The sequence below is a fragment of the Citrus clementina genome, unplaced genomic scaffold (genome assembly GCF_000493195.1).
Source record: "Citrus clementina cultivar Clemenules unplaced genomic scaffold, Citrus_clementina_v1.0 scaffold_2, whole genome shotgun sequence".
NCBI classification, from domain to species: Eukaryota; Viridiplantae; Streptophyta; class Magnoliopsida; order Sapindales; family Rutaceae; genus Citrus; species Citrus x clementina.
In genome coordinates this window covers 4925495-4946722 of record NW_006262688.1, presented here as the reverse complement: position 1 = coordinate 4946722, position 21228 = coordinate 4925495, and the positions used below count along the sequence as shown (strand labels likewise).

General features: G+C 34.6%; 3 protein-coding genes across 3 annotated transcripts; 2 read left to right on the top strand and 1 right to left on the bottom strand.

Annotated features, from left to right (window-relative positions):
- The first annotated feature begins 2361 nt into the window (after window positions 1-2361).
- LOC18052501 (peroxidase 15) lies at window positions 2362-5078 on the top strand. Its single transcript, XM_006445838.2, has 4 exons — window positions 2362-2621; window positions 3014-3205; window positions 3736-3904; window positions 4431-5078. The coding sequence occupies exons 1-4, from the start codon at window positions 2403-2405 to the stop codon at window positions 4901-4903; spliced, it is 1053 nt and encodes a 350-aa protein (XP_006445901.2). The 5' UTR covers window positions 2362-2402; the 3' UTR covers window positions 4904-5078.
- A 1557-nt stretch (window positions 5079-6635) lies between these two features.
- LOC18052500 (peroxidase A2) lies at window positions 6636-9571 on the top strand. The gene is made up of 4 exons (XM_006445837.2): window positions 6636-6917; window positions 7583-7774; window positions 8483-8651; window positions 8906-9571. The coding sequence occupies exons 1-4, from the start codon at window positions 6702-6704 to the stop codon at window positions 9376-9378; spliced, it is 1050 nt and encodes a 349-aa protein (XP_006445900.2). The 5' UTR covers window positions 6636-6701; the 3' UTR covers window positions 9379-9571.
- Window positions 9572-18226: 8655 nt separating this feature from the next.
- On the bottom strand, window positions 18227-19167 carry LOC18052499 (cyclin-dependent kinase F-4). Its single transcript, XM_024190661.1, is given in 2 exon segments — window positions 18227-18678; window positions 18681-19167. Coding segments are annotated over 2 exon segments (939 nt in total).
- Window positions 19168-21228: the final 2061 nt, after the last annotated feature.

Here is a 21228-nt window from a genome sequence, read left to right as displayed (position 1 = left end):
TTCTCAAAAAAAAAAAAAAAGCAAAAACATTTCATTTTCAAAACGTCATCCGTCACGTCACGTAATTAATTATTTGACTCTACTTGTGTATTGTCGGTGTGGACAAAGCTACGTTACAGACTCTTTATGTAACAGTTCAGTGCAAACTGGCCTCGTATCAGCTAATTTCTAGCAACTTTTCCTCTCTCCTGCAACGAGCGGATGCTCCCCATTTGCTACGTTACAAGGTCCGTGTGTCTCAATCAATTATTTATGTATAAACTGACAAAAATGATAATTCAATATAAAGAAAAAGGATAAAAGTCTACAAGCTTGAAATGAAAGGTTTCGACTTTCGAGTATGTGGAATCCACACGCCTCGTACAGTCCACATTCGCATGGCGATGGCATGGACTAAATCCAACGTTATCGTTTATCAAAGTTGAATTCTTCAACCCTAATTAAGTCGATCAGAATTTAAGCTGATTTATTTATTATTATTATTTTCTTTTACAAACAAATGAAATTTTGGATATTACAAAGGGGGAATTATTCTTCTTTAATTTCTCACCCTTAGTCACCAGAAAATTACAATAGGGGCCAATTGCGTTTTTTTTTTTTTTTTGCACAAAGTTTGGCCAAAAAACACTTCTTGCTTTGTAGCTCAATAAAGTTTCAATGGCATCAAAATGGACATGCATAAACGAGTCTGCCAATATTGCCATGCCATGAATCATTTTAATTAAAAGAGGGACATGTCCATATATAAATGACATACATTGCAGCATCTAATTGCACAGACAGTAGTTTCTGAATCAAAATGCTAGTAATAATAAACAAACAAACAAACAAATAAATAAAATTTAACTGTAAAATCTTAAACTTTTCTTGCCTAATAAAACAAATTTTTCATCAGTTACGAAACCAGCTCAGCAGTATATAAACAAAATTTTAAAATTGAAATTGAATATTCATCCTAATTTTCCATCCACAAAACTATACACTCACAATTCAGCGAATTATTACTTGAAAGATATAAGGAAAGGAAGAAGATAACTATTGTATATTTTTAAACTAACAAATCTAACTCTTTCGTAGAAAATTCCTGTTCATTCTCTTTGGTTAAACATATATGATTTAAGGATAAGTGCACGAGTTACGAATAATTTATTTATAAAATCATAATTATAAAAATATAAAAAGATAGGGTGTTGTTACATAAAAAGCGGAGTGGAAATATCCTCACAATTTTCTTTTTGGGATAAATTTTCTTTTGATCCTTAAGATTTGAGTCAATTATCTAGCTAGACTTTGTATTTTTAAAAAATTATTTTAAAAATATATGTCTTAGTCAAAATTATTTACTTAATTATTCTCCTTTTTTTCCTTAACATGTAGATTTATTTGAATTTTAAGTTCCATGTAAGATAAAAAAAATATTTTACCCACTTTGAAAGTTAGATCCAATTGCGATAGAAGTAGGATGAATTATATAAGTTCATCCTTTTAATATTGGTGTTGTTATTACCTTTTCTTTTGTTTAATAAGAAAAAAGGAAAAAAAGTTCTAATAGGGACAAGAAATCTCATCCACTAAACAAGAACCTTTGCCTTATGAGTGGTTTTGTTGCAGAATTGATAGTATATTTTGGAATAATTACCAGCCAATTTTTTTTTTATGCCAAAAATAGTAATTATACTTTTGTAATGGCAATTGGAATGATATTAACTCCATTTATTCATTATCTATGTTACGCCAAATGTTCTATGGGTACAAGCTATTTAATGCCCCAAACACTTTTTTTATTTATTTATTCTGGACCACGAGAGTTATTTGTTTTTATCTCGATTCTTCTACCCCTAATAGGTATTGGTATTTATCCCGATTTCGTTCTCTCTCTATAAGCGGACAAGGCCGAAGCTATTATATCTAATGTTTTTTTGTAGATAGTTTTCATGACTAAAAAAAATCAAAAAGAAATCCCATGATTTTAAAAAGAGTTCGTTATCCAATGAACAAAGAAATCTTTTTTCTTCTATTACTCTTAAGTTAAATGAAAAGAAGAAGTAAAATATTTTTAATTTAATTTAATAACCGATTCATGGGGTGGTTGGAGTATTTAAGGGGGGACGACCGAGATACACTTGACATACTTCTACAATACTAAAAAGCAAATAATAAATGATCGTTAACACCTCAAAACTATGTGGAGAAAAATATGCTTTCACCAAACTTTAGGGAGAAAATCGATAATGTAATTATCTCATCATATAAGCTTTTGTTTTCAAACTGTGGACTTTTACAATATAATGTGAAACTTCTTAGTCGTTCCCAAGTCTACTCCTGTTTAGCTTGGTTGGCTATAAATAAAGAGGCGCATATATAGAAGGCTTAGAAATAACTCTCATTCTCATCATTGCAAAATGGCTTCTCTTCGTTTTCTCCTTGCAGCTGCTCTTGTAGTTGCATTTGTGCTTGAGGGATCATCACCAGCTCAAGCTCAACTTTCTCCCTCTTTTTATAATTCCACATGCCCTAATGTAACCAACATAATTCGGGAGGTGCTTAAGAATGCTTTCTTGTCCGATATTCGCATCGGTGCCAGCCTCATCAGGCTTCATTTCCATGACTGTTTTGTTAATGTAATCAATCTCTACTCTTTGATTTTTCTTCTTTTTCAATTAATATTTTAAAATATGAATTAAGGTCCTCTTTTAATCTGAGTTTTGCATAGTTTTTTAAAAAATCTTGTGTAACATGTCCATTATTAGTAATATATGATTGAAAATAACTACGTACACTTATATCCTTAACTTCTAACAGTCACAATTAAGCTCAGGAAAAGCTTACATCATGGGGGAAACCTGGTCTTACAAACTTATATAAGACAATTTGGATATATGTATGTTTATCCAAAAAGAAAATGCACAAATATTCATTATTTTCTTAATAGTAAGATAAGAAGAATCTACCTAATTATTAAATTAACGATACAAGAGCAGTTGATCATAACAAGTTTTTAATGTTATTTCAGGGCTGTGATGCATCGATTTTGCTGGACAATACTACTACCATAGTAAGCGAGAAATTTGCTGCGCCAAATAATAATTCGGCGAGGGGTTTTGAAGTTGTTGATGACATGAAAGCTGCCGTTGAAAGGGCCTGTCCAGGCGTTGTTTCATGTGCTGATATTCTTACTATTGCAGCTGAACAATCTGTTGCTCTGGTATATATGAATTTCTATTAACAACTCATCTTGCTCTACTACATATTTTTAGCTTAAAAGTGATTAAATTACTATGGTATCAGAGAGTAAGTCTGACTTTACATTCGTGTTGGAATTTTCAGTCCCTGAGTACTTAACTAAATGAATCCACATGCTTAGTTTTAGGCGGCAACAGTCCACCGACATTACCATGTTGACTTCGTGATAGTGCCTGGACAAACTTTACCGTATGAAAAGGGAAGGCTTCTCCTTCCCCCCACCCCCCCAAAAAAAAAGTGATGAGATTCATGGAGGACACATCAGTTTTACGTGAAAATATCTTCTTTATGTGATACAGTCTGGTTGAACCGTTCACTCAAAATTGTAATGTCGGGAAACTGCTAATTTTGGGTGCAAAAAGACCCATATAAATACTAGCCAAATAAAGTCGGAAAGAGTAATTGCATGTCTATTTCTGATTTTAGTTAAATTTGCTTATTATGCATCTCTCAAGTGATTCTTTTGACTAATGATCGTGGTTTTGGTATCAGTCAGGGGGTCCTTCATGGACAAATCTATTGGGAAGGAGAGACAGCAGAACAGCCAACAGGACTCTTGCAAATGAAAATCTTCCAGGACCGAACAATAGTCTTGAGAGGCTCAAAGATAGATTCAGAAATGTTGGCCTCAACGATAATTTTGATCTTGTTGCACTCTCCGGTAATATTTGCTTATACACCCTTTGACTTGAGTACAAACAGACCTTGGAGTCTTTTGGGATAAAGCAGTATTGGAGCCAGAATTAGAAATCTGGACGTGGAAAATTTTTTAATGCCAATACTGAGTCTTGAAATCTTAGAGATAGTTTAAATGTTGAATATCTTATTTAAAAAGAAAAAATAAATTTTGATAAGGATGAGAAATCTCATCCACTAAATACCAATTTTTTTCTCATTGTTACTCTTACTAAGACGACCACCGACACAAAGCACATTCATACTCTACTGCACCTAGAAGGCTTGACTGAATATCCTAATGATGGAAGAAACTGTGTTTTAAAGTTTGACATTGGTGACTAAGAATATGTTAAAACGTTTGACAAATTTACTCCCCTTAATCACATCATGAAATTTGAATTGCTTCCCAAAAAGAAAAGTGAGAACCACCATAATGAAACTCCATTATTATCCTTAATTTGTATGAATTTGAGTAAAAATAACAAAGATTGGCTATGCATTTTTTTCAGGAGCTCACACATTTGGAAGGGCTCAGTGCCGAACTTTTAGCGATAGGTTATTCAATTTCAACAGCACTGGCAATCCAGACCCAACACTTAACACAACCCTCTTACAACAACTAAGGCAACTATGCCCACAAGGTGGAAACGGCAGCGTTCTAACTAATCTTGATGTCACAACACCTGATGTGTTTGACAACAAATACTTCTTCAATCTTCAAATACACAAGGGCCTTCTGCAGAGTGATCAAGAGTTGTTTTCGACTCCCGGGGCCGATACCGCTGCCATTGTCAATAACTTTGGCAGGAACCAGACTGCTTTCTTTGAAAACTTTGTGACTTCAATGATAAGAATGGGCAATTTGAAACCACTGACAGGAAATCAAGGGGAGATTAGATTGAACTGCAGGAGGGTCAACGGAAACAGCAATATCGCAACAAGATCATCATCATCGGAGGGTGATTTGGTCAGCTCTTTCTGAATAAGCTAGTTTGCAGCTAACGCGAGAGAAAGAGTTTGTGGGTAACAAACTCATGAATTTACTCCTATGTTTTGCCTGAAACATGCTTTGTATTTTCAATAAACTAAAGTTGTGGTTGTGTATTCACGTCCTGCTTTCTATGTATCAGAAATCCTTGTCATATTGTATGTGTTTCTTTTTTCTTTTCTTTTTTTTCTCCCGAAGTCATCGATATGTATTTTCATTTGAGTCACTTACAAGTTTTTAATAACCCACTTTATCCTCTAGCTTTAAAACATTAACCGGAAAAACACCTTCTTTTTACATATTGCTTTTTTCCTTTTTGTCTGACATTTGTAGTTTGACAAAATAGTGGGGAAGAATTTTTTGTAATTTTTAAAAATGGTTACACAAACTCTTTTTAGGATAAGAAAACTTAGTTTTTGGACAAATTTAAAAAACAATTGTGCGGTCTATGTGCACAAAAAAGAGCCTATATAGTTTCTAAAAGTAATGGAATCTTCGTGTCTAATCACTAAACCACGGCAAATATTTTGATCTTTTTTTCCCAAACTAAAAGTAGTAACAATGGTTATCTTTTTCATGATCATTAATAAAATCATTTTTCCTTCTAGAACTTAAGCGTGTTCTATCTTTTTCATTTCCTCTCGGTCCCTTCTTGAATTAGAAATCTAAATTACTCTTATACCCATTTCAAATATAATCCTGCCACCACTTAATTATTTAGCATCCACTTGGGGTTTTAATCTAACCCCATTTGAAGTCAAAGTCAAACAATTATATCTTTTAGGATAAATATTAAAATATTTAACAAACATTTATTGTTAGAGCTTAAAAATTAAGATGATTGAACCCACACTTATATGATAAAAATAATTATAACTTAAAGAGTTTGAGTAGCTCAATCTCGCATCTAACTATGTATGAGCTGACAAAATTATATTTGATATTTCGGTAGACAAATAAAAAATTTCAAAAGGTTTTGTTTTTTATATGAATTTCAAAAGGTTGAAATGAAGGATTTCGAATATGTGGAATCCACACGCCACTTGCTCCACATTCACACATACGATAAAAGAAACAGGTAGGCTGGCATTAAACAAAGGCGGCTCGAGGCGTCGCCGCCCCTACCTAACACCATTTCAAGAATTATCAACTTAGTCCCTCATTTCATGAATAATTACTCAAAATTTTGGATTTCATTTTAATAAGCTTTTATTCTCAAATAAGTTTGATATACATGCATTTGTAATACGCTCATTTATACTTTTTTTTAATAAAATTTTACAAACAAATATTCCCCTTTCTTATGTTCTCTCCACAAAAACGAAGGTTATTTCTAAATTTCAAGATCATTATGAAAATAAGACATGTAATTTCAAATGCTCCGTAATTAGTATATTGTACTTGAAAAAAAAATTAAAATCGAAGAATCTAATTGAAGACTTAAGCTTTTAAACACGAAAGAAAAATTGAATGAAATTTAAAAAAGAAAATTAACTAGTAATTTTATTTTAATAATAAAGAAAAAAAGACATCTTTATCCATATAGTTTACTTAGATGCTCACGTGGGCCACATTAGTTTAAAAAAAAATCACATAAACCTAATTAAGGGAATTACCGAATTAATAACGTAACTAACCTATTCAAACAGTGAAACGAGGAACTTCGAGGTTGCTGCAAAGTTCTAATCCTAATCTGGTTTGTTTGGTTATAAATAAAGAGGCATTTCTCTTTGTTTTCCAAGTCCTAAGACTAATCATTCTCTTCATAGAGAAGTAGTAACTCTTAGCCAAAATGGCTTCACTTCGTTATCTTCTTGCAGCAGCTCTTGTTGTTGCTTTTGTGCTTGAGGGATCACCATCTCAAGCTCAACTTTCTCCATCTTTTTATTCTTCCACATGCCCTAATGTATTGAACATTATCGAGGATGTGCTTAAGAAAGCGTTCTCGTCCGATATCCGGATCGGTGCCAGCCTCATCAGGCTTCATTTCCATGACTGTTTTGTTGATGTAAGCAATCTCTGCTCTCTCATTTTTCATCTTCTTTACTTTATCAAGCTCTCTGTCTATGTACTTACTGATATAACATAGTTTCAAGTATATCAATGAACAGTATCTTTATAATTTTTATGGCATTAAACAAAATATAGAGTTTTCATTAAGAGTTTGAATATATCATTTTAATTTCAACAACTTCCAAAACCATTTTTATTTATCTTTTTTCTTTCTCTTTACAACAAATTTTTCCTCTCTAATTCGATGTACCGAGGACCATGTAATTCTCTGTTTATAAATAAATTTTAATATGGGGTTTTCATGTACTAGAAATTTAAATCTAGCAAAGATTTGGTACAAAACAGGAAATAAAATCCACCTCATGGCCTCATCCCTGCTGAGTTCTTTTAATGATCATGGGTCCAATATTAATGGTGTATGGTTGAAAAAAAATCACACTTGTTTTATATTCTTCCAACTGAGAAATTTAAATCAACTGGAAATCCTAGTCTTAAAAACATATGTAATAATAAGACAATTTAAATAAGAAGAGTTTGCATTATTTATATAATTTTTTTGAATTCCTGTCCATAAGATAAGAAGGAATCTATGTACTTGAAAAAGTAATAATACAATGGACTGTTAACATAGCAAGTTGTTAATTAATATTATTTTTTCAGGGGTGTGATGCATCGATTTTGCTGGACAGCACTAACACCATAGACAGCGAGAAATTTGCTGCGCCAAATAATAATTCGGCGAGGGGTTTTGAAGTTATTGATAACATGAAAGCTGCCGTTGAAAAGGCATGTCGAAGGGTTGTTTCCTGCGCTGATATTCTTACTATTGCGGCTGAACGATCCGTTGCTTTGGTAATGAATTTCTATTACCAACTCCTCTTCCCAGTAAATATTTTACGCTTAGAAGTAAATTAATATGGGTATCAGAATAAGCGAACAGAATAATGATAAATCTTTGTAGTATTAATGTAGTGTTTAACTATTTTTTTAATTAATAATAACCCATATAAATTTAACGTGTTTTTATATTATTTTTTTCAGTTAATTAAATATCCCGTAAGTTCAACTTTATCCTTAGAAGAATATATTAATTAAATAATTATTCACATAGAACAATGTGCAAGATCTGAGTCCACTGTTTAGCCTTTGCTAGTTATTGCATCTGCTATTCAACGACAAAATTGCCCCACCATGTGGAAATTGATTTAAGTGAAGGGATTCATCGTTGGACCGATCATTTTTAGATTCGGACGACGTGGTGGACTCCATTATTTAAAAGGGGTGACTTATTGACTATGGTGCATCAGCTACACTGTATGGTACCAAAATTGCTACAAGTATGTCAATATAGTGATTATCAACGGATAAATTGTTACCGACAGTGAGACACTTTTTACTGCGCTGGTGTATCGTAGCAAGGCCTTAGTTTTAAAATTAAAAGTTTTCTTCTTTTGTTATACGACAAAGTTTGATTCAACGGCTAGCAAATTAAATAGTCCGCCCCAAACACACATCTCTTAAGATTATTGCTGATTTTGAGTGAATGGCTTTTGGTTACAGTCAGGGGGTCCGTCATGGGCAGTTCCATTGGGAAGAAGAGACAGCAGAACGGCAAACAGAGCTCTTGCAAATCAGAATCTTCCAGGACCATCTAATTCTCTTGATGAGCTCAAATCTAGTTTTAGAAATGTTGGCCTCAATGACAAGTTTGATCTTGTTGCACTCTCCGGTAATTATTAATTGCTTCTACATCCTTTTAGTTACTTGAGTAAAGTTACGAGAGTAAACTTTTAGGAGTCAAAACTGCCTGCTAATAGTAACTCATACTCAAAAATTAATTTAAGAAATGAGTGTTGGTGCCTTAAATTTATATTTACTTAACTCAAAATTTAAATAATATCCCTAACAATAAAATTATCATTATTGTTCCTCGTATGTGAATTCAGTAAAAATAACAAAGGTTTGGTCATGCATGTTTTTCAGGAGCTCACACGTTTGGAAGGGCTCAGTGCAAATTTTTCAGTGACAGATTATACGATTTCAACAAAACTGGCAAGCCAGACCCAACACTGGACAGAACCCTCTTAAAGCAACTGAGGGAACTATGCCCACAGGGTGGAAACGGCGCCGTTCTTGCTAATTTTGATGTCAAAACACCTGATGCTTTCGACAACAAATACTTCTCCAATCTTAGACTCCGCAAAGGCCTTCTGCAGAGTGATCAAGAGTTGTTTTCGACTCCTGGTGCCGATACCGCTGCCATTGTCGAGGACTTTGGGAGGAACCAGACTGCTTTCTTTAAAAACTTTGTGATCTCAATGATAAGAATGGGCAATTTGAAACCACTGACAGGAAATCAAGGGGAGATTAGATTGAACTGCAGGAGGGTCAATGGAAACAATAATATTGCAACAAGATCATCATCATCGGAGGGTGATTTGGTCAGCTCTTTCTAATAAGCTAGCTTGCGGCATATGCGAGAGAGTTTTTGTGCTTAACAAACTCGAATTTAATCTTATCGTTTGGCCTGAAACATGTTATGTGTTTTCAAATAAATTAACTATCAAACTTGAGTTTAATCTAATTTTCTTGTCTGAAACATGCTATGTATTTTCAAATAAATTAATTAAACTTGTGTTTTTGTGTTCTCGTCCTGCTTTCTATACGCATCAAAAAGCCTGATACAGTAAATTCTCTGTATAATCATATTGTTGAGACTGGAGAAATTTATTTTAATAAAGAGGTTATAACTCAATAGAAGTATAGTACAAAAATTATTGTCTTTACTTAATTATCTCTAATGCAAGTGATATAGGGGTAAATTATGTCATGTATTAATAAATTAATAATTATTAAATGTAACATGATATATATTTTTGATATATTATTAATATGTGAAAGTAAGTTTATTAAGTCGGGACTTATAAAAAATATAACTTATTACAATGTAAAATTTATTTTTAATTATAACTGGTCCCAACTTGGGACCAAAATTTTAATTACTATAAAGAAATTATTCATATATAAAGTATTTCTATTTGGAGGTTTTATTGTATTATTGTTTATTATTTGTTCTTTCAACATCATCAATGTCACGTTTTAACCAATAAAAATTATGCATAATTGCATATATGTGGCTTGTGCCGTAGGCTTGCCGCTAAGAATTAATATTAGATCGGGCAGAAAAAATTATGAATTTAAATTTATTTGTCGAATGATACTTTCGTTCTCTTAGAAATTCTTTTTATCTCTCTTATTATTTTTTTCGTTTCGTCCTTGAAATTTAATAAAATCAGTTTTCTCTTAAACTTAATTACGCTACTTTCATCTTTTATAATCTAAGAGAACATAGATGAATTTTTTCTGTAAGGAATTTACCTTGCATCAGTTAATTAAAATAGTTACAATTCTAAAATTGATTTTTTATATGAATTACGTAACAATCACTAGCTATAGGCATAATATGTAGAAGCCATAGGGAAAATGATATTTCAGTAAATAATAATTAAAATTCCGAAGGGTTTCGATTTGTGGAATCCACACGCTAAAAGAATAATATTAATCAGAGGCAAAGGCCCCGGGACCGCCACAAAACAAAGGCACCATTTCATGAATTATTAACTTTTTTTTTTGTTTTGACCACGAGGTATCCTGGAGAGGACCCCAACTGTGAGAGGTACCTTTAAGCCCGTACCAAAACCTAGACTAGAAGTCCCCGCTCGAACCGAGAGGCACAGGTTCTCCTAACAAAGGCGACTTCCCTGCGACTCGAACTGGGGAGCAAACTCACTCAAGCCATGAATTATTAACTTTAAGTGGCTTAGATTCAACCACTCATGTGGGTGACGAGAGTTTTAGTTTCATTTATATAAATACTAAAAATAAATAAATAAATAAATAAAACGGCTGGGAGGACCGGTAAGGCTTCAAAATTTTTTGGTGAAACATATGCTTTTACTATATCTTAGGGAAAACATTAATTATGTAATTATTGCATCATATCATTTTACGTTTTCTGTTTTGCATTTTACACTTTCGTTTTCACCGAAATAAAAAATGGGTTCATAATTTGCAGCCACTAAATAAGTTCACATTTAAGACTCAACTATTAATTTTGAAAAAAATAGATGTGCTTGTTTGTTTCTGGGGCGCCTATACAAGGCCCAAAACGTGTCTTGCCAATTAAGGTGTAGATCACCCCTTATAAACTCAACATCTTTCATGTGCTTTGCCGATGTGGGATTTGCCTAGGGTGTTACATACACCCCCTCTTGAGGACTCAACGTCCTCATTGAAGTTTGCCTCACCATCGCTCAAGAGGACATGTGGAGCCGCTCTGATACCATAATGTCATGACCCAACCCAGACCTGACAATACATTATCCGTTTTGAACCTTAACAAGGCCCGCACGGGTTTGTTTCAGGGGTGCCCATACACTCCAAAACGCGTCTTACAAATTAAGGTGTGGATAACCCTTATAAACCCAACATCTCTCCTATACTTTACCGATGTAGGATTTTCCTAGGATGTTACATACACCCCTTTGGGGACTCAGCGTCCTCGCTGAGTTTTGCTCCACTATCGCTCAAGAGGACACAGAGCCACTCTGATACCATAATGTCATGACCCAACCCAGACCTTACAAGATATTGTCCACTTTGGGTCTTAATAAGGCTTGCACGGTTTTATTTCTGGGGCGCCCATATACTCCAAAATGTGTTTTGCCAGTTAAGGTGTATATCACCCTTTATAATCCCAACATCTCTCCCATGCTTTGCCGATGTGGGATTTGCCTAGGATGTTACACACACCCCTCTTGGGGACTCAGTGTCCTCGCTGTGGTTTGCCCCAACATTGCTTAAGATGATACGCAGAGCCATTCTGATACCATAATGTCATGACCCAACCTAGACCTGACAAGATATTGTCCGCGTTGGGCCTTAAGAAGCTCTGTACAAGTTTGTTTCTACGGCGCCTATACACCCCAAAACGCATCTTGTCAATTAAGATGTAGATCACCCTTTATAAACCCAGTATTTATCATGTGTTTTGCCGATGTGAGATTTGCCTAGGGTGTTACAGGTAAGGGATTTAAACACAAGGTTACTTTTAGAACAGTGAATGCAACAATTATTTCTGAAAGGTCTTAAATGCTATGGATACAAAGGAATTAATTCGTAAGTGTAAAGCGATAACTATCAAAGAGAAAAAAAAAATAAAGTAACTTTGGAAGTGAGAATGAAAGAAAAAAGAGAGAAAGTATTGGCTGGCTATTTGATGGGCAAGATACTTCTTACAAGAGGAGTTCATAAGAAAGGGCTGAAGATGGCATTACAACAAGTTTGGAGGACAATTAAAGAAGTTAAGATAGAGAGCTTGGGTGCTCATATCTTTATGTTCAAGTTTGCAGATGAAGCTGATAAAAGAAGGGTGATGGCAGGAGGCCTTTGGCACTTTGATAAGGCCTTAATTGTCCTTACAGAACCGAAAGGAATTGGGGGAGATCACAAAACAGTCTTTCACTCATACAACATTCTGGGTGTAGATTCGAAATGTCCCAGTTGCCTGTTTGGAAAGATATTTTCTCCAAGAATTGGGTGGGAAGATTGGGGGAGATCACAAAACAGTCTTTCACTCATACAACATTCTGGGTGTAGATTCGAAATGTCCGAGTTGCCTGTTTGGAAAGATATTTTCTCCAAGAATTGGGTGGGAAGATTAGAATAGTAAAGGAGGTTGAAACAAACGAATATGGTGAATATATTGGGGAATTTGTAAGAGTTAGAATTTCGATCAAAATGACTCAGCCATTAGAAAAGATCTTACAAGAGGGTGATGCAGATATTCCAATGTCTATAGATTATGAATGATTGCCTGACTTTTATTTCATTTGTGGAGTTATTAGCCACTAGTTCAAGGAATGTGCTAAGTATTAGGGTCAACGAAAAGAGGAACTTCCATATGGGGTGTGGATGAAGGCAGTTACAGTAGGAGGACGCTCAAAGAAGCACCGTATCAAGGAGAGATGGAATAGGGATAGTGGCAAATTAGTGAGTAACTCGGCAAACTCAGAACACTATGGCTGCTCATAACAACCTCAACAGAGTCAAAGTAACCTGGTTGACAAAACCAAATCAGGAAGAGATGGGTCAAACTAATGAATTAGCTATAGGTGATGAGGTGGAACGAGTAGGTGAAAAGCGTTTAATGAATGGCATGTTGGAAATAACAATGGCACAGCAAACAAGCGGCAAAAAGAAGCATGAGATAGAGGGAAACACAAGAGGACTTGGAAATGTGGGAATTCATGCGAGAAATAAAAATGTTAAAAACAAGCGAGAAAGTTTGGAGGCAACACCAATTAAAGTTTATGAGGAGATATTGTACTAAGAAGGCGCGGAAGAAGCAAAGAGAGGAAATTGGTCTCGAAGGGCTCCAATGAGACCCAATAGAAGGAAATGAAAATTACAAGCCCGAAACACAAACTCCAATGGTGGAAACAAATATAGGTTAGGGGTGTTAAAAAGGCCAAGTTGTGAGCTAACTGGGCAAAGTCCAAAACAAAAGAAGATGAAAGTGACTAGCCTACCCAAATTAGAAACAAAGTAATATCAATTGAATTCACCAGTGGCAAGACTCAATTTGAGCTAGGAACCGTTGGCAATGGAGGGAATGGAAATTGCAGACTCAAACATATAAGAGATATCGGTAGAGGTTGGCGATCAAGAACGCTGGAAGCCATGAAAATCCTCAGCTGGAACATTCGGGGTTTGGGGGATTCCCGGATGTTCCTAGCAATGAAACAAATTCTCCAAATTCATAGACCTCAACTTATGTTTTTGAGTGAGACAAAGTTGCAATCTATGCAAATGGATACGGTTCGTAGTAAGCTAAATTTTGATAGTTGTTTTGCTATGGATAGTAATGGAAGGGGAGAAGGTCTTGCAATGCTTTGGAACTTTGAAATTTGTGTGCAAATTAAGTCATTTAGTAAGCACCACATTGATGCTGAACAACAAATGGGCAATGGAAAGCAAATGCAATGTACATAAGTGTATGGACATCCAGAAATGCAACAAAAAAAGCACACATGGACATTAATGAGACGCCTATCAGATTTATCTTCCATACCTTGGTTATGTTTCGGTGATTTTAATGAAATTTTACACCCACATGAGAAGAGTGTTGGCAATGATAAAAATCCAAACCAAATTAGTGACTTTAGAGAAGCCTTAAGAGATTATAATCTAAAGGATGTAGGCTGCAAGAGATATCTGTTTACATGGGGTAACGGAAGATTTAGCCCTAACTTTGTGGAAGAACGATTAGACAGATTTTTATGCAATGAGGTTTGAAGTGAGAGATTTGTTGACTGTGTAGCTGTTAATCTCAAGAGTTGGATGTTCGATCACAGCCCGATGTTGATGGAGGTTTATAATAGAAGTAATGGCCTGAATTATCAAATAAAGAGAACTTCACAAATCCATTATGAAGATATGTGGATCTCATATGACACCTGTAAAAGTATAATTAAAGAAGAATGGCATAAACATGGATGCTGGAACATAGATGATCCCATACATTTATCCCATAAGGTGATTAAAGATTCCATGGCTAGTTTGATTCTGTGTAGCAAGGAAGAATTTAAGGGGAGAGAAAAGAAACTGAAGAAGTTGAAGAAACAGTTGCAGAGCTTAAAGGAAAAAATGTGCAGTATGAATTTGGGGATGAAATTAAATGGGTGGAGAGACATATTCATAACATAGTGGTTGGTGAAGAGATTTTCTGAAAATAGCGATCGAGAGCGGATCGGCATAAAAAGGGGGATAAGAACACCAAGTTTTTCCATTATAAAGCCTCATCGCAGAAGAAAAAGAATGTAATATGGGGAATTGAAGATGAAACCGGAAGATCGATTAAAAATGTTGAAGAAGTGGAGCATGAGTTTTGCACTTATTTCACAAATTTGTTCACCACATCCAGACCAAGCTAGAACCAAATAGCAGCAGCTCTTTCAGGGATAACACCGAGGGTCTCAAATGACATGAACGAGCAATTGGACAAGCCTTTCTGAACAGAGCAAATTGTTGAAGCCTTATCACAGATGTGTCCAACGAAGACTCCAAGGCCTGATGGATTGCTAGCAGTCTTTTACCAAAAACATTGGCAAACGATTAAATCCGGAGTTATCACTACTTGCCTCCACATCCTCAACAAGCAAGGTACTATAGGCCCTCTCAATCATGCATATATTGCTCTAATTCCTAAGATTGGAAAACCTATAAAAGTCACTGATTTTAGGCCTATTAGTCTTTGTAACGTTATCTATAAAATTGTTGCTAAGACAATAGTAAAAAGGCTTAAACAAACCCTGTCCAAAATCATATCCCCAATGCAAAGTGCTTTCATCCCTAATAGGCTGATAACCGTCAATATCACTGTAGGTCACAAATGCTCCTATAAAATAAGACACGGTAAGGGGAAAAGAAATAGCCTTGTGGCTATAAAGCTCAATATTAGTAAAGCCTACGATAGATTAGAATGGAATTTTCTTGAGCAAACCATGTTGGAGCTAGGTTTTTTTCAAAATTATGTACGATTGGTCATGAGGTGTATAAGCTTTGCTTCTTTTTCTGTAATTATAAATGGTATGATTAGCGGACTAATCAAACCTCAGCGTGGGCTAAGGAAAATATGTCTGCTATCTCCATACCTTTTGATCATATGTGCAGAGGCTTTTTCTTCTTTGCTGGTGTGGGCTGAACAGTAGAAGCTCATTCATGGGCTGTCATTTGGCAATGGCACTAAAATCTCTCACATTCTTTTTGTGGATGACAGTCTTGTATTCACTAGGGCATCAGCTACAGATTGTCAAAATTTGAAAAGAATTTTTAATTGCTACACTACAACCTCTGGAAAATTATTCAATTATGACAAATCCTCTATGCTCTTCAGTTGTAATGTTCAAAGTGATTAAGCTTTGGTAATCAAAAACATATTCCAGCTCAACATTGTTTCAAGCATGAAAAATATTTGGAGCTACCGGACAAGAGCTCAAATCAGTTTACTCTTTATTTGGTATGTAAAGGTTTTGAAAGGTTTAATATCTATCCAGAAGAGTTTTTTTTTTTAATACTAATAATACAATCAGATATTATAATTACATAGTGAAACTATAACTTTACGTACATTAAATTTTATAAAATACTTTTTCAGATTGTCTATCTTCACATATATCTTAGGGTTGTCCGCTCCACCAAATTGTCTACCTTCACAATTATTCGAGGGATATTAGAGGGTCGTCCACTTCACTTAAAATTTACAAAAGAGAAAGTTACAATTGACTCCAATCAATCATACTTAATTAAGGGAGAGCCCTTGAGATCTCAAACTGGTGCTCTCACAAATGTTTACAAATGTGAGAGTAAGTAATCCATCACTCGGCCAAAGACCGAGTGGTCTATCCAAAATATATTTAAATATTACATTTTATTTATTTATTATTTATTAAGTGTATATATATTATTATAGTTAGTTGAAATATAAATGTGATAAGAAATGAATGGAAAAAAACTTTTGGTCCATGCCAAAACTTTTCCCTTTTGATTGGAATTTTGCAATCATAATTCGAAAACATACCCTTTTGATTTTCTTATGGCATAAATGGAATCACAACCCGCAACCATAAATTTTCATCAAACATGGCGTTGGCTTAAATTTGAGTTAGCAAGGAGTTGTATGTATTGTGAAGTTATCTTCTTTGAGAACTTTGTTTCTTCCACACACTAGAAAGTAGCAGGTTTTTGAGAATTAATCTAGTTGATGGACGTCCGTTAATTGAGGTTGGTCATAGTTAGACGCCAGATATATAGTTGATCAATTGGTGAATTTTAATCTTTTGATTTGAAATAATAGATTTGGGGTTTGAATCCACTCACGTGGAGCTATCTGGGTTGCCATTAAGCTATAATTTAAAAACGAAAAATGAATATATTTGATTTCAAGATGCAACTCTCCCTTTTCATAATGCCATAGCTTACTGTAAAAATTTAATATTTACTCTTTGTCAATCTTGCCTAGGGAGTACTCTTGCACACTTTCGTGATTTGGCAATTTTTGCCCGGTTGGGTAATGATCCATGCTTTGGAAAAGCTTCGAAAATAGCTACAGTGATATGGTGTCCCCTCCAACTTTGATAAAGGTCAACAGTAGAATAATATTCCTAGGTTATCTGCTTGTGAGGGAATTTCTAGAGATCATCATGGAACCTTCCTTGGCAGTTCTACGTTCGTTGGTCATGAATCCTCTTTTTATGCTGAATTTATGGTAGTTATTCTTGCTATTGGACAAGCATGGTTAAGGGGTTGGCATAAACTTCGGATTAATGTGACGCCATGTCTATGACTCAATGTATTCAGAATTTTGGCTACTCTCTTCCATGGAAACTCCACACTAGTTGGTTTAATTGCCTTTACTTGCTTCGCTTAATATAATAATTTATCACATATTTATCGTGAAGGTAACAAAGTGGGGGATACTTTAACTAACGATAGTCTTAGTTATCATTTTTCCACTGTGGAATCTACCTCCCCATTCAATTCAGAAGCCTCTTCTTCTAGAATTTTGGTGTTCCTAATTTTCATTTGTCGTAACTTTTATCACTCTCATGCACTCTTTTATCTTCTAAATAATATTTTTTCAATTTAAAAAAAAAATGGACTTACACTCGGTGAAATCAATGTATAGGACAATAGCTAATTTGAGAAGATGACAGTGCATTGAATACCCGTTAATGTCCTTTCTAGGGCCAGTGGTATCAAATTATTCGAAAAAATGACAGTATTGAGTAATTTTTGCTTACTTGAATGAATGAAGCTATTAAAATATCCACAACAGAGATACTACGTACGTAGCTAGGTTTTTTGATAACAAATACAGTAATCGGCCATCACATTTTCTTCAAAATCCAGGAGGCCTCGACATCGGCTGCTGCAATGGCTGCATCCGAGAAGCCAACATCTTAGTTGTAGCTGTATAAACAGTTTTATGCATCATGGAGGTTGCTGGATTGGAAGAGTTGATGATCATATGATCATCATTATTAGTCCTTTGCATCTCACATTTGACCATAACTTTAAAAAAAAAAATGGTCATGGACTTACACTCATTGAATTCAACATAAAAGACACTAGGGAAGCTGAGGAGATGAATATCAATGCATTGAATAATCTTCGACAGTACAATCAGTACGTACGTAGTTAGGTTTCTAAGTACAAATACAATAACCAGCCTTAACGTTTTCTTCAAAATCCGGGAGGCCTCGACATCATCAGCTGCTGCAACGGTTGCATGCGAGAAGCCAACATCTCAGTTCTAGTCGCGTAACCAGTTTTACAAATCACGGAGGTTGCCGGTTTGGCAGAGTTGATGATCATGTGATCATGGTTAGTCCTTTGCATCTCACATTTGACGCACGAACATAATTGCCCATCATTCGGTACCTGAGAATATGTCAAAGAACGTCCTTGCATTGTGACTGTGGCAGTAGGAAACGCAACAGCTTCAAAATTATTGCAAAGAAGAGGCACCGATCGAGGAACAAAATGGCAGCTCCGGAAGAAAGGATGTTCCAAAGCTTCCGCAGCCGTAGGCCTCATGCGTGGATTCCAGGAACAAAGCCATGAAATCAAGCTGATGGATTCTCGACTAGCTGATGGTAACAACTCACTTAGATTCACGCCACCCATCTGCCGTAGATTTTGTAAATTTGATCAGCTGAATTTTTTCCCGGAAAAAGAATCCTGAAACTCAACATCTCGAACATAATAGCACCCATCGCCCACCTATCAACTTCAGGTCCACATATCTCGGATAAAAGCAACACTTCAGGAGCTCGATACCAGCGAGTTGTAACGTAATCAGTGCACGGCAGACTGGAATCAATTTCCTTCACCATTCCAAGATCCCCTATCTTGATCACACCTTTCGAAACAAGCAAGTTGGAAGGCTTTAGGTCACGGTGAAAATAACCCTGTCGGTGCATGTAATGGAGACCTTGAAACACTTGAAAACACAAGTTTCTGGCTTCATCTTCAGAGAAATTTTGACCCGCACTTTCTTTCATAAGTTTTAGAAGATCAGATTCCATGTAATCGAACACAATGAATACGTCTTCGTGTTCTTTGACAAGATTCCTCAACTTGACAATGTTGGGATGATTATTCATCTTCCTTAAAAATATCATAAGTTTCTGATCTTTTCGTATTGCTCCATTTTTTTTTCAGTGCGATATATGGAACCAATTTTTTTTTCTGCACGGGTATTTATAATGTGACAATAACTTGCCGTATTGAATTAGGAAATAGTTTCCTATTCCCATTAGATTTTTATGTAATAACAATTACCCTAATTGAATAGGAAACTAGTTTCCTAAATGAAATTAAAACTGTAGTAAGAAAAGGAAACGCGTACCAGAACCGCACTAGGAAAAGGTTATATTAGTAACTTTACATATAGTATTAATTATCTAAGTACATCAATTTTCTTGAATATAACCAGACAGGCTTGTTAATTTAGAAACTACTGTAATATAAGTTACGTAAATACATAAAATTAACCAAATAGGCCATTACAAATTTAACAGTTTCCCCCTTTTTTAATTTTCTTTTTGTGTTGCCAGTGTTCGCTAAAAGAAGAGACTGCCAAAACCAATAATGAGAAATGTAGGTCAAAAAATGTTATCATAAGAGTTCATGCATGATTTCATTTGATCCAATTAATGAACATATTGAGAAGTAAAATTGGGAAAATCTTTTATTGCAGTCTTATTACATACTTATTCAAGAAATCACAGAAAACACAAAACCTGCACACTTATAAATAGAAACACATAATCCAATGTTTTTTGTACGAAATTAGGATATGTAATGTCTCACGGTGCTCGGAAGGATGTAAATGATCAGCTTATAACGAATTGCATCCTTAGATTAGCAATTTGGGTGGACTTAAGTCCATACCAAGATCAAAACCGCAAAGCCCGAAGATTGAAAAAAAAAATTATGATTTTTGTTCAAAATGTCATTTATATTATTCAACATTGTTTATTTTATATTGTTGTTTTATCAATATCCTCCTATTTTTACTTTCTGTGTCACTTGACATATACGATGACAATCTATCTTTATTATTTTTTAATACCATTAATGATAATGTTGAAATATAGGTGATGAAAGAGAGGATTTGGGGCGAACTTTTATTCGTTAATATCAAATATTTGCCAATTGGATTTTTTCAGAACCCGACTCTTCAATTCCACGACTGCTCTTATACAATCCTAATCCTCGGGAAAAATGAGAGATCTTGGAGAATTTGACTAAGAAGTTTTCACTTGTCAGTTCATAAATTTGAAGAGAGTCTATTCAGTCTAATATCAATTAAGGAAGAAGATGATGTATCGAAGAAACAGGCCAAGATTCTCTTATGAGAAAATATGATAAGGGTGCTTTGTTTCATGCCGTCGGATTCATATTTTGGCAAAAAAAAAAAATTGTTTCAAAGCTTTTGGCAAACTAATGAAAATAAAATCACAGCGTACTTGGTAATGATGATCCTCGCATTTTTACCAAATTTTGACATTTAGGGACTTGAAATTCCTACTTATATATGGTGGTTTTGTAACTATAGGAAACTGAGAATTTTTATATCTTAGTAACAAAATTCGGATTTGGTGTTAATTTTTTGGTCCAATAGCTTCTATCTTTTTCCAAGTATTCATAAGGGAAATACAATGGAATAGGAGGAATGCATTCTGAAATTACAAATCATAAATTGGGACTTTACAAATAACAATGATTACAGTTAAAACAGTGATATAGCAGTTAAAATAGTGATTACAATAATGAGATAACAAATCAAATATGATATAAAAATAGAATGCAAATCAAGACCTCAATGTAGGGTGGGGTAAAAAAGTTAGGGTCGGCCAGCTTAGGGTCATAAGCTTTAGGCCCTGCTTGCTTTGTGATACCATAGACATGGGTAAAAAAATTTAAAGTCAGATGTGAATGAACTTAATTAATGGTTTATGGAAAATTCTCAAGCTTTATAATTTATAAATTAAAAGAATATAATTTATAAATATTATTTGTGGTTTATTATATTGTGTTATTTTATGTATTTGACTATTTATCTATTATATATTAGAAAATCATTATTTTAAATATTTTATTTTTAACTTTTAACTTTATTAAAAATTTATTTAAAAATTTAACGGAAGCTCCAGTCCGGCCCAGCCTCAGACTGTCCA

Coding starts and splice junctions, on each gene's coding strand:
- LOC18052501 (XM_006445838.2), top strand. CDS start 2,403: ATGGCTTCTCTTCGTTTTCTCCTTGCAGCTGCTCTTGTAGTTGCATTT. Junction 2,622..3,013: donor TCCATGACTGTTTTGTTAAT/GTAATCAATCTC, acceptor ATGTTATTTCAG/GGCTGTGATGCATCGATTTT. Junction 3,206..3,735: donor CTGAACAATCTGTTGCTCTG/GTATATATGAAT, acceptor TTTTGGTATCAG/TCAGGGGGTCCTTCATGGAC.
- LOC18052500 (XM_006445837.2), top strand. CDS start 6,702: ATGGCTTCACTTCGTTATCTTCTTGCAGCAGCTCTTGTTGTTGCTTTT. Junction 6,918..7,582: donor TCCATGACTGTTTTGTTGAT/GTAAGCAATCTC, acceptor TTATTTTTTCAG/GGGTGTGATGCATCGATTTT. Junction 8,652..8,905: donor TGATCTTGTTGCACTCTCCG/GTAATTATTAAT, acceptor CATGTTTTTCAG/GAGCTCACACGTTTGGAAGG.